The sequence below is a fragment of the Cheilinus undulatus genome, linkage group 14 (assembly GCF_018320785.1).
Source record: "Cheilinus undulatus linkage group 14, ASM1832078v1, whole genome shotgun sequence".
NCBI classification, from domain to species: Eukaryota; Metazoa; Chordata; class Actinopteri; order Labriformes; family Labridae; genus Cheilinus; species Cheilinus undulatus.
Genome location: NC_054878.1, coordinates 46104838 through 46118895, shown reverse-complemented (window position 1 = coordinate 46118895; position 14058 = coordinate 46104838). Strand labels below are relative to the sequence as shown.

The 14058-nt window shown below is 40.2% G+C and overlaps 1 protein-coding gene across 7 annotated transcripts in view; it reads right to left on the bottom strand.

Moving 5' to 3' along the window:
• Positions 1-6295: 6295 nt before the first annotated feature.
• hivep2a (HIVEP zinc finger 2a) overlaps positions 6296-14058 on the bottom strand; it is a 179505-nt gene continuing 171742 nt past the window's right edge. For all 7 annotated transcript variants that reach the window (XM_041804718.1, XM_041804717.1, XM_041804715.1 and 4 more), the window contains one exon: positions 6296-9360. In XM_041804718.1, the coding sequence (XP_041660652.1) occupies positions 8656-9360 (705 nt within the window). In that variant the 3' untranslated portion in view covers positions 6296-8655. The remainder of the gene's footprint in view (positions 9361-14058) is intronic.

Genomic DNA, 14058 nt, shown 5'->3' with positions numbered 1-14058 from the left:
CTGTAACTCCTTTATTTTAACACTTTTGACCCAGTTTTTGCCATTTTATTCCAATCTTGAACCTTTTTACCATCCTGCTGTTGGACCATTTATGCCTCTTTTAATCCATTTTTGACACTTTTCACCACTTTAAATGTGGCTATTGCAAAGGTCTTTTTCAACAGTTTGTCTCTTTTGTTGAGCAGTTTTCAGTAACACTGGTCTAAATAATTAGTGTACTTATTTTACTGCAGACTTTGATTCAAATATCTCATGTCATGTGTTTCTTCTTATGTCTGTGCTCTCTAACATCTTTAAAAATGTAGTTGGATTTAAAACAGTCAGACTTACTCTGTGGCTGGTCCAGCATCCTCTGCTGGTCTTGGATCTGGTCTCTCAGTGGGCTCAGCTGTTTGTGGTGAGCCTCTCTGTGGTTCTCCAGAGTTTTCTGTGCCACACAGACACAAAAACATTCAGCTATTCCACATTTCTGTAACAGAGGTTCTCAGAGACGTGTTTCCTCCTCACCTTTCTGTCCCCGTCCCCACGGTGTCTGCTGATGTCCTCCTTCTCCTTCTCCTCTCCTGACATCTCGTGTCTTTTCTCTGATGAAAAACAAAGAGGAAAGTTCCATCAAGTTAGCCTGTTTTTACTTGAGCTAAGATGTTTTAATGGTTAATATAAATGTGCGAACCTTAAGCCTGCAGCTTAGCGAGCTCCTCGGTCAGAGCGTCCTGGCTCTCCTCCAGCTGTCTCTTCTTCTGCTCCATGTTCTGCATGTAGTCCGTCAGAGACTTGATCTTGGCCTGGTGCTGCACAGACCACACAAAAATGTGCTGTTTGTTTGTGCTGCTCACTTCCTGCCAACGTTTATATGTTCCCATTTTTTAAATATCTATTTTGTGGTTGACTGTCACTAGGAAGCAACCCGACTTCATCTGTCCACACAAACATTTGTGTCAGCCATGTTTGTCTGTTGACACCACCAGGAGGAAGGAAAGATGTGCATGCATGGGTTTCATTGTCAGTCACACTGCCACCTACTGGCCTGGCATGCATACTACAGCAGTTTCATGGCATGTGAGTGGGTCTGATTGTGTAAAAATGGCTGTAGTGATAATTATGCTAAATGTGCTGCTTTTTGACCACAAAAATAAAAATGGCAGACTTCCTGTTTGTTTTATGGCATGGGTCCGACTTTTTTTGTAGAACTTAAAATGATGTATAAGCTCAAAAATTTTCAAAATCCTCGGATAATCCTGCGGCAGGGGCTGAATTTTCAAACTACTGTAGGGGGTGTTACAGTGCTGAAAAGCCACGCCCACCAACAATCATCCTATCAATCATCTCATTTTGCTACTGAGTGTTTTTCTGCCAAGTTCCATGGCTTTACAAGTTTTGTAAGCACTGTCACAACCACACCATTTTAGGTAAGGACTCTTTTTTTTTAAGATTTAATTTTGGCCTTTTTTGCCTTTATTAGATAGGACAGTGGATAGAGAGACATGCAGGAAATAGTGCCACGGGCCGGATTCGAACCCCGGTCGTCTGCGTATATGGCGCGTGCCTTAACCATTCGACTACCGGCACGGCAGGTATGGATTCTTGACCTTCAAATTTGAATAATACCAACCCTGAGGGATGTCCCTGGGCTAATTTCAGCAGGATTTGGCCAATCTTGTAATAAATGGAAATTTTTTAGTTAGCATCAATCACTTTTATCACAAGATTAAGCATTTCAATTCAATCGCCCGCCATGGCCACGCTTTTCGACTAGTGAGAAAATGCCGAATAACTGTGGACCTAAGACATCTCTTCTTGCTCTACACCAAAAATCAAGTAGTTTGGATGAACGCCCTCAGACGAGTTTGTTCAAATACGACCCCTAAATTATGGCTCATTTTACCAAAAAATTCAAAATGGCCAATTTCCTGTTTGACTTACGATATGGGTCCAAGAGGATTTTTTTTTTTTTTTTTTTGCGTCCTGACATGACGCATCTGCCCACACATGTTCAAAATCCAAGGTCAAACCTGCTGGGAGGGCTGAATTTTGGAAATGTTCTAGGGGGCGCCATTAAGCCAATAGGCCACACCCACCTACAAAATGAACATCAATCATCTCAGAATGCCAATGAGATTTTTTTTTGTCAAGTTTCATTGCTCTACATGTCTTATAACCATTTGAAAAATCTACTTCCTGTTTTATGGCAAACAAAGAATCGCCATGCCCATAAATAAAGACATAATGAGGAAGGTTTCTGACGGACAAATACATCAGATTAAGAGAGCAGATGCTAAAATGCCATTACAAAGCAGCAAACAGGTATTTGAAGCTGCTGTTGCCTCTGGAGTCCCACCAACCTCAAGGTGTAGGATCCTCCAGAGGCTCGCAGTCGTGTATAAACCTACTATTCAGCCCCACCTAACCAATGCTCACAAGCAGAAACGGTTGCGGTGGGCCCAGAAATACATGAAGACCCATTTTCAAACAGTCTTGTTGACTGATGAGTGCCGTGCAACCCTGGATGGTCCAGATGGAGGAGGAGTAGTGGGTGGTTGGTGGATGGCCACCATGTCCCAATGAGGCCAGGATGTCAACAAGGAGGGGGCGGAGTCATGTTTGGGCTGGAATCATGAGGAGAGAGCTGGTAGGCCCCTTTAGGGTCCCTGAAGGTGTGAAAATGACCTCGGCAAAGTATATAGAGTTTCTGACTGACCACTTTCTTCCATGGTACAAAAAGAAGAACAGTGCCTTCTGTAGCAAAATTTTCTTCAAGCATGACAATGCTCCATCTCATGCTGCAGAGAATCCCTCTGTGTCATTGGCTGCTATGGGCATAAAACTCATGGTGTGGCCCCCATCCTCCCCTGACCTCAACCCTGTTGAGAACCTTTGGAGCATCCTCAAGCTAAAGATCTATGAGGGTGGGAGGCAGTTCACATCAAAACAGCAGCTCTGGGAGGATATTCTGACATCCTGCAAAGAAATTCAAGCAGAAACTCTCCAAAAACTCACAAGTTCAATGGATGCAAGAATATTGAAGGTGATATCAAAGAAGGGCTCCTATGTTAGCACGGAACTTGTCCTGTTAAGATGTTTTTGATTGAAATAGCTTTGATTTCAGTAAATATGACCTCCTAAGGCTGCAAATTCTACAAATGACCATTTTCAGTTCTTGACAACCTATAAAATGTTTTAAAAAGCTGTTGTGCTTAATAATGTGGAACAGTGCATTTTGTTTTTATTCTTTAAAAAATAATTTTTGTCATTATGAAGTTTGTTCAAAAACATTTGAATTAAGCTCTAACGGCTGATGACTTGAAAAATATTCTGTCATTTGCATTAATATTTAGGAAAATCAGAGAAAAATATCATTTGCATAATAATGTGGAATGCGGTGTAAACATTTCAATTTTACTTTTTACACTTGACAGGTTTCCCTTTCTCCTCTACAGAGCCTGGGAGGTGACATGAACATGTTTATTTTTTTAATACGCATGCATGATTTAATATCTCGCGCACACGATTTCTAGGTATCTCAGGCATACTTTTAAGTATCTCACGCGTGTGCATGTGCGTTTCCTCTGTTATGAACATCTCAGCAGCTGTCAGCTGTGCAGGAAACCCAGAACTCACTGCAGCCCTGCAGCCTATCAGCAGCCTCTTAGGGAGGATTTAAACCATCAGTGCATTTAACGCAGCATCCTGCTGGAGTGGTGCAGGACTCTGACGGTTTAAGACACTTCTAGATGTTTCCGTTAAGCAGTGCAATCGTCAGAAACACTAAGAGCTGTGGAAAACAGAAAACAGACATTACAGAACTGAATATTTATTCGGCACAATCCAAGCAAAATAACATTTATGAGAAAAATGATATATTTACACATTTATCAGTTAGAAACAAGAGCGAAGATATACTTGGATAAAATCTACATATAAAACACATCCAAACAAATTAAAGTCAAACATCCTCCGAGACAGACGGCTAGGCTAGGACACAGATATAATGCTAATTGCTAAGCTAGCAGGAATGCTAGCCGCCAAGTTTGACAGAAAGCTCTGAAATCATGCACACGGACATTAAAAGATCATAAAGCTCGTAGCTCGTGCACCTTCCAGCTGGTTCCCTTTAATCACCTGACCAGGTAGTAAAAAAAAAGCCTTCAAAATAAAAGCCCCCACTAAAACAGGATTAAAAAAGGAAAACACAAACCCCTGAATACAACAATCAAACTTTTATTTTTCTACTGTTTAGCCCTCTGGAGTGGACCGGTACATTTGCAGTGATATTTGTGCTGACTGGATATTTTTACATCTATAATGTAGTCGACATGAAGATGGGGAGACTTTGAGCTCAGTAGAGCCTGGGACAGAAATTCAGAAATTCATGCCATTTTATTCCCTATTTTCTAAACATCTTATCACTGAAAGTAATTCATACCTACTTCTTCTTCTATATCTTGCAGGCTCTTGTTTTTTGGGACCCCAGCCAATCACCTTTAACTGATGGTAGAACCGCCAATCACCTTTACCTGATGGTAGAACCGCCAATCACCTTTAACTGATGGTAGAACCGCCAATCACCTTTACCTGATGGTAGAACCGCCAATCACCTTTACCTGATGGTAGAACCGCCAATCACCTTTACCTGATGGTAGAACTGCCAATCACCTTTACCTGATGGTAGAACCACCAATCACCTTCACCTGGCGGTAAAACCGCCGATGCTTGTGCACAGACGTTCATGCAGACTCTCCTCCAAACGCAGACACAAAGGCAGCACCAAACACACTCCGGAGTCTCTGGGGACTCTTCCATATGCTCACAGCGCTCAACCTCCAAAACTCGTCTCTCTCTCACAAACTAGTGATGAAAGCCGCTCCTCCAAACGCTAATCAGGACCAAAATAACTCGCTTGATCATCTTCTATCAAAGGCCACGGGACGCTCCGCCTCACGGATGGACTGACAGAATAAATGTAAGCCGACACCAACCCAGTTATGTCAACCAGGAGAAAAAAACAGACAGGTAGACATATGTGGGACATGGCTAATGACAGGGACTGCTTTAAAATTAGAAACCAGAGTGAGACGGAGGGAAGGTGACGACAGAAGAAAGAAACAGAGTCACATGAGTGAAGACCCCTTCACTGACCTCCTTCAAAGAGGATTTTCACAGTTGTTGTTTGTACCAGACACAGGTTTGAATTCATGTTTCTGCTTCTGCAGACGCCACCGCCCCTGCAGATACCAGCCTCATGGTTCCTGATGTTCCCAGCCTCATGGTTCCTGATGTTCTCAGCCTCATGGTTCCTGATGTTCTCAGCCTCATGGTTCCTGATGTTCTCAGCCTCATGGTTCCTGATGTTCTCAGATGTTTCAGCCCAAAGATGAAAAATGGAGATCTATTAAGGTAATCCTGGCCCAAAGAAACTACAATCAGACCAACATCTTCTACAATAATCAATATTTTCCTCCAGACCTCTCCAGGTGAGACATCGGCCATGTTTGAATGAAAATAAAGTCAGAGATGAGAGAATAAGAAGAAAAGAATAAAAGCATTTTATTATTTAATTTGATTATTTCATTATTGTGACTTACCGTGGCATTATTATTTATTTATTCAGGACAGGATTTACAGTTTCTAAAGTCTGTTGTGGTTTTAAGAGTCTCCCTTCTTAGAACCTTTTTTTCATGTAGAACAGGTCTACACAGTCCCCCTTTAACATTAACCTGCTGAGACCGGAGCTCTCAAACTTCATCATAAAGCCGAAACATTCCAAGATTTCCCCCAAATTCCAGTTAACTTCCTGAAAAATTCCATGTAAATTCCCCCCTATTCCCCCCCGAGCCGTCTGACTCCGCTCCTGACCACGCCCCTCTCAGTAAATGGGTTTGACTTGGATGTGGATCTCCTGATCCTCCTCTCAGCTGAGAGGAGGATCAGGAGAGGAGGGTGGAACTTTCCTCCAAGCGGGGAGGGCCAACGAAACCTGGGGGCGGGGCTAAACCCTCACATGACATCATGAGGGGAAAATCTGAGAATGGCTTCTTTCAGCACACATTTTCTGATTCTGGGGGGATTGTGGACAGGTGAGGAGCACATCATTTAAAAAAAAAAAGCCTGAAAAAGTGTATTTGACATAATAAATGAAATTTAAACTTAAACAACTAAACTTAAACAGAACTTTCCCTCCAAACTAATACTTATCAAATAATCAAATATACCTTGGTCTAACCCTGGTGAATGTGTGACTCAGTGAAACCTGCTAACATCCAGTCAAAAAGGCGCAGAGACAAACCGTTGATTCTATTCATATTTATTTGAAAACGACAATCCTTTATTCCACTTTTACTGCGACTCCTCGTTGCAGCCGGGTTCATACATGATATTTGTATTAATTCCACAGAACACCATCACAAACGTTACCCTTTTTATATGCACGTTGACTTTTTTTTTTGTCCTTTTTTGTCTTGTTGTCATCTCTAAACAATGACTTTGTGCTTTGATATCTTTGAAAGAGAGAAAGAGATTTTTCGACATCATCGTTGTCATGATAAGTGTACATAACAGGGAGGTTCCAAATAGAAAAAGGTGGTAAGAAGAGGATATACTGGTCAAATACACACTGATACAGACAGAGATACTGTACACACTCACATTGCAGCCTGCCCGACTCCACCCAAAACCGTCCCACAGAGAAAACCCCCAACCCCAAACTGCTCCCTTCTGCTCCTGATTTGAGGATTTAAAATACGATTGTTGTTGCCTTGCAACAAATACATTCCCTGCTGGTGAGCAGAGTTTTGGCTAAATATTGCTTAGCTACACAAAAGATACCCAGGAGAGGAGGAGGAGGAGGAGGAGGGATGGCAGCAGGGTTCAGAAAGCATTGCAGAAAGCCTCAATGTCACAACTGCTGAAGGGGTTATTACAATTCTGGGGTTAAGAGCGCAGAACAGTTCTCCTTAACGAGTTCAATCAAAGTTTGCTGCAAAAAAACTGACCAGAGACCTGGGGCCGTGGTAGCAGAGGTCTGGAGAAGTATAAGGTGCATTCATCAGAGTTTGGTGTGTACGAGTCCAGAGAAATAAAGCCTTTAAATGAGAGTTTGATGGGTTGGTTGCCATGGCAACAGTGTGCATCAATGCCAAGAACATGTACTTAACGTGTGAGTTTAGGGGAGTTGAACGACTATTTACATGGACTGGAATGTTTTCCCCGCGAGGATCTCTGAAACTGGATCAGTTTGAGTAAAGCAGTTAGTCGTCGGCGTAACGAGTGATGTTTGTCAAACGGAGGTGGCTATGGAGGACGGGCGAGGGGTTAAAACCAACGATCGAAGCGTAATGCCACGGTGCAATAAAGGCATGTTCATTCAGTTAATGCTGAGAGCGAGTCTCGTAAAAATCGGGACAAAAATTTAACCACGAAAAGTGAGTAAAAAAAAAAAAAGGCGAGAGAAATCACGAGCAGGGAGAGGCGAAGATTAGCAGAGAAAATGTACAAGCAAAGAAGCATAACCTTAATGTGAATGTCATTCTAAATGTTAGTGCAGATAGATAGATAGATAGATAGATAGATAGATAGATGGATAGATAGATAGATGGATAGATAGACAGGTAGATAGAGCGATAGATCGACAGATAGGTAGATAGATCGATAGATAGGTAGATCGATAGGTAGATAGATTGATAGATAGGTAGATCGATAGGTAGATAGATCGATAGACAGGTTGATAGATCTTATACTGTATGTATTCATATGCTGGGTAAATATTATGGTTAAATCTTACTTCTATGTGTATATACGTCACTTAGACGTATATAAATAAGTCTAACATATATAAAGCCATATTACAGTGTACATATCCTCGCCCTAATGTCAGCGATAGCAAAAAACCCATGCTTTACATACATAGAAAAAGGCATCCACAACATTTAAGAAAAAATGTACAATTTTATGAAACATGGTAACAATAATAAATAGTATTATAGAATCGCTGCTGTACACAAAAAGCCATTTTTTAAAATTTCACTCATATAAAAATATGTTTTAGTGCAACCGTACGTAATAATAGTCATATCCATAACTTCACATCGCTTCTTGAGTCGTTTAAGGTGTCCATAACAAAACGAGAAAAGGAACACAGGAAGTCTGGGGGAGGAAAAAGGGGGGAGGTGGAGAGTAGCATTATTACAAAGCTGAGAGTATGTATTTACATTTACCTTCCTGTGTAGTTTGCTTATAAGAATATAAGCAAAAATCAACCAAAGACTAAAGAAAAGGCACACACATAGCTGTCTGATTTTTGACTTTTTAGATCCGTTGTTGACGTACCGCTTAAACCAGAGTCTGTTTGGTTTCTTTTTTTGTTTTTTAGCAGGTTTTGGTCGGGCTCATGTGTTGGTGTTGAGTTCATGTAAAACTGTACACAGATCCTCTTTAAAAGTCTTTAAATAAGAAACGTTGCCCTGCTTACAACAGGCATGCTGTAGGACACACAACTGCAGAAGTCCACTGGAGTCTTTGAATGCATGAGAGAGAGAGAGTGTATAAAATGAAGTAGAAGATTATGTGTGTAAAGTGTGCAAGTCATATTTCTCTCTCTGTTGCACGTCATCCCTTCCTTTTATCCCAAATCTACTGAAGACGCCGCCTCCCTCTGCAGCCCTACGACACGTCTTTGCTCCTCTTTGTGCTTTCCGCCTCCCGCTCCAGCTTCAGAGGTTTGGACGACGATGCAGGCAGGAGGCTTTCGGATCCAGGGTTGGGGCTTGGAGGGCGAGGAGAGGAGGAGGAAGAGGAGGAGGGGGAAGGGGAGGTGGGGACCGATGGGTGGAGAGGAGGCCTGAGCTCCAGGCTGCTAAAGTGCTGAATGGCGGGTGACGGTGAAGGGTGAGGAGACGGGTGAGGAGACGGGTGAGGAGACGGAGAGCGCTGCTGGAGCTGGGGGTCAGGGGACAGTGCCAAAGGAGTGTTTTCCCCTCTCACTCCTCCTCCTCCTCCTCCTCCTCCACCTCTCTCGGCGAGCTCCTCTGCGTCGATGCAGAGCGAGGCGATGGCCTTGGTGCAGGTGTGGATGCTCTCCTCCTGCTCATGCCTCCCCTCCCTCTCCAGCGGTGAGGGGTGAGGCGAGGCCGACTCCCCCAGCCTCTCGCCTCCCCCTCCTCCTCGAGCCCCCCTCTCAGCGAAGGAGGTGAAATGAGCCGAGGCGGCGTCGCCGGTGCACGACTCCTCTGACGTGCTCTTCTGCAGCAGCAGACGGGATGTGCTCTGCTGCGCCCCCTGCTGGCCCAGAGGTGTGTTGACTGCTGTGGGGACGGAGTGTACCATCTGGATCCCTCCAATGGGAATCATGGGAAATGGAGATCGCACCTGAAAACACAGTTTTGGACTGAGTCTCATCTGACAGGAAGATGAAATAAACAAAGGTTCTTCATTGTTCTTAGCGTTGGCCATTTTTATTCTTCCGTGCAGACTAACTGCTCCTTCATATTTTATCGTACTGACACTGTTCAAACTTTGTTCATTCCAGCTTCTTTCAGGTTCAGTTACTATGACTTTTCAAGTTCCTAACTTTTCAAACTTTAGATTTAGTTAACTTTATTTAACCTCTTGAGACCCTGATGCCCATATAAAGACATTACAGTTTGGCTTTCTGTAAAGATATCAATGAATGTTGCTGTTAGAATTTTTGGGACAATTCTCCAGAATTTCCAATGAAGTCTATAGAATTTGCTTTGAATAATGAGGAATTTTTATTTTAAAATTTTCAGAAATTTTGTCTAAATTTGGGGGATGTGTTTCTTTAATTTTGGAGCATTTGATTTATTTTTGAGTATTTTGGGAGATGAAATATCTGATGACATTTTCCTAGATAATAATAATAATAATATTATTATTATTATTATTATTATTAGATTTTTGTGAAGATTTTAGAGAATTATTTTGGAAGTTTTTCATGGAATATTTTTGTAAATTCTTGAGGAACTTAGGTGAAACTTGCCTTGAAATTTTGTGGATTTTCATGGAATTTTTTCTTTGCCAAAAAAAAAAAAAAAAAGGTCTTAAACATTTGAGCAAATTCTGGTAAATCTGGGGTTTTAATTGGCTTTTTAAGAGGTTTTTTTTTTTTTTACAGATATTTTGGTTATGTCTTGAAAATTTGGGGGAATATGGGGGGGATTTTTATGTTTTGGAAATCTAGTAATTTAAGGGGATGTTTCCAAAACCTCAAGAACTTTAGTTGCCTTACCTGACCTTCATAAGTTCCCGTGGCCCATGATCAGAAAAAATAACAACACAAAATTTTATATTTTAACCTTCTGAGACCCGAGCATTTGTTTGAAAAGCATTTTTAGTTTCACTTATTAGGTCCTGGTAAGTTAGAGCATCTGCCTTGTCTTTCAAAATCCCAACAAATTCCCTGAAATGAAAATTCTTAAACATATTTTTAAAGCCTCCCCTAAATGTACTCCAAAATGTCTTCAAATATTTCAGTGCTATCATAAAACCTGAACAGTAAAAAAAAAAAAAAAATAAAATAAAATTAAATAAAATAATAAATAAATAAATAAGTTAAAAAAGTCAATCTAATTCCCCAAAAACTTACTGAAGAAATAATTTCCCAAATTCCCATGAAAACGCAATAAATAAATAAATAAATAAATAAAATGTAGAATTCCTCAAATTATCAATCAGACTCAACCATATCCACTATAGTAGTGAATTCCTGAAATTATTCCAACAACAAATCATCCCAAAATTTCAAGCAAATAATTTAGAATTAAACAGACATTCTGGATAACTATCTCAAAAATTCTAACAATAGAAATGACTACGATGTCGTGGGAAAGCCCAAATGTAATGTCCTCATATGTGCATGCAGGGTATTGGGAGGTTAAAATCAGAGTCTTTGTGAAAATGGCTTCCCAAAAGTAAAGAAAATTTGTTTTGTGTGATTCTTATTCCAAATCCATGGGGGACACTAAAAATGCATTCCAAACAAAAGTGCAGGTTTCAGGAGGTTCAACAATGTTAATCAGATGGGAACATTCCACAAAATGCACCTTCAACTATTTCTAACTTTGGCTATTCTAATGTTATTTTAACTCTTCCACTATTAACCCCTTCAGCTTTTTCTGCTTGTTTCAGCTATCTTCAATCATTTTATTTAGGGGTGCACGATAACTATTGGCCGATAGTTATCGGGCCGATAACAGGAAATTATTATGTCATTCTTATTGGTCCGATATCATTACAACGAGCCCCGATAACATATATATTTTTGTCAGCACGGCAGTGCTGGCATTTGTTTTCTTTCTCAAGAGACTACATATTCCAAAACAGCAGGTGGCGCCGCAGTACATGACCTGCTATTAAAGCACCAAAGAAGAAGAGAAAGTAGCAGCCCCTGTGCTAAAATGCTAACAACACGATGGCGTTATTCAGTATTTACAGGGAGGATAACGCGACCGTGTGTGTAGAATTTGCTCTGCAAAGGTCACAAAGAGTAGAAAGAAGTCCTCGACGGATCTTTTAAGTCACTTTAGAGTCATCATCCTAACGATGTTAAAACGAAGTGGCAGCAGCCACTAGCCTCAGCCGTGGGCATTAGCAGGCATTGAAAACTGCAGAAAGTTTGCCAGAGCCAAAATGCGCAACGTTACATCAAAATCAGTCTGACAGTCTCCTGATCCAGCGCTACTTTCACAGACGTGTACCTGCCTGCTCTGTTTGATGTGGTTTCATTCAGTCTGATCCACGTTAGGAACAGAAGTTTAGCCACAGACCACGGTGGACTTTACACTCTTAACCTCTCTCTGATATGACTTATGTCAGTGCATATTTTTAATCTTTATGTAAAACATCAGCTCGCTTTAATTCTGGCTTAAGCAAAAAAAAAAAACAGACCCCTAAATACCTCCAGTTGTTCAGCGTAACAGCCTGTTATCATTGGTTTTCTGGGGGAAAACCGTCTGTCAGTTTGTGTATGCTGTACTTGGTTCACAAATGTTTAACTAAAAAAGTGAACTATAATAACAGTTATAAAGTCAGGATAGTTCTTTGTTTTTTGAAAAACACGAGTGACATTAGTTAAAATTAGTTATAAGTATCATTGCTCACTACATACTAACCCCTTCTTACCCCCAGATGTGCATAAACACATCAAATAAACGTCTTTCGTTGAATCAACAATTGAAAAAAAAAATATCGGTTACTATCGTTATGGTCATCAGGAGTAGGAAATTATCGGTTATTGGTTCAAAAAAATAGTTATCTTGCATCATTAATTTTATTTTCTATTTATATTCTTTTAACTTTTGTGCTTTTTCTTAAATCTTTTTAACATTACTTCTAATGGTAAATCTCTTTAAATCCTCTTGAATTCCTCCAGCGTCTAAGCCAGTGGTTCTCAGATGGTGTGCCAGGGCTCACTAGTGTGCCTTAAGGCAGGTCTAGGTGTGCCGTGGGAACCTGTCCCATACGTTATTACTACAACTTTATGGCGAGTACAGTAACCAGGCCTGCCCACAGATCTGGATCCCTGAAAACCCCCAGAGAATGGGACCTAACCAGTTGGGATTTACTGGTAAATCAGTGTGTGTGTGTTGGATCAGTAGCATTGGTGCTAGCATCCTGGCTAACAGGTACCTCATTTGGCAAGCTATTATTGGGTTGAAATTAAAAATTCATGCTATTTTTATCCAAGTTAACCAGTTTTTCTACCCATTTTTGCTACTTCTTTTGACAACTTAAACCAGTTTGCTGATATTTTATTATATTTTATTTATTTATTTATTTTTAAGCATTTTTGCCACTTTTTAGGAACTCTTTGGCACATTTAAACCATTTTCGCTCCATTTTTGCTCTATTTTTGCCCAACTTTAAACTGTGGTTTGGCCATTTTTTGCCATTTTCTCATCACTTTTAACCCTTTTTACCACCTTTTAGCAACTTAAACCCTTTTTTTGGGGCCATTTTTTTGCCAATTGTGATTTATTTTGCAACCTTTTTGACACTTTCAACCCATTTTTGCCACCTTTTTGACAATTTTTGCACACTTTTGCCTGTTTGACAACTTTTTTGCCCAATTTTGCTTTTTGATCACTTTAAACCCATTTTACCACCTTTTATATAAATTATATAAAAATTATATATAAATATATATATCTTATTTTATGAGTATGTAAATAACTGTGTATAAATGATTTTATTTGATTTTATTCTAATTATTAATGCATGCACCTTACCTTAGTTTAATTATTATTTTTTATCTTTAATCTATTTATCTATTTTTCTCCTATTTTTATCTACCATGTAAGCGTATTTTGCACCAAAGAACATCAGAGCAAATTCTTTGTAAGTGTAAAAAACCTGCTTGGCAATAAATCTGATTCTGATTTTAACATCATTTAATTCCTTAAGGCCACTTGTAACACATTTTTGCCACTATTTTGAAATTTTAAAGACGTTTTTGTCACTTTTAACCCACTTTTGCCGTCTCCATGATCCCCCAGTTGGCTGGGCCCCAGAAAGCTGTTCCTTTATCTCTCCTTAATGGACCATTTTGACTGTCACATTATTTCAAAAGTCTATTTTGTATGGATTTAAATATGGTGTGCCTTGGTCAAAAAAAGTTTGAAAACCACTGGTCTAAGGCTTATAACTTTAGCTTACAGACTTCATTCTTACTTTAAAATGCAGACACACCCTTCAGCTGTTTAGGGATGATTCACATCATTGATATCATGGAACTGTCAAAGTTAACCATTTTTGGCCATCATTATACTTTTACAGCTGTTTTCAGCAGGGTTTTTCCACTACATCAGCATCCCGGTGCTTTTTCTGCAAGGAAAGGCATGTTTGTCTCGTTTGCTGTTTGTTTTCTGTCATGATTTCTGTCAGCTCCTGGCGTCTGTGTACAATAATGATCTTGGGACAGTTTTCCCCTCGACGAGAAATCTTGTGACATTTCTGCTCTTGTGAGATCCTGTCAACCCCCCCAGTGTAGACAGATTAAACCCACAGTAGCGACGTATCAGGGAGTCTCAACGTCTATCATTTTAGTCT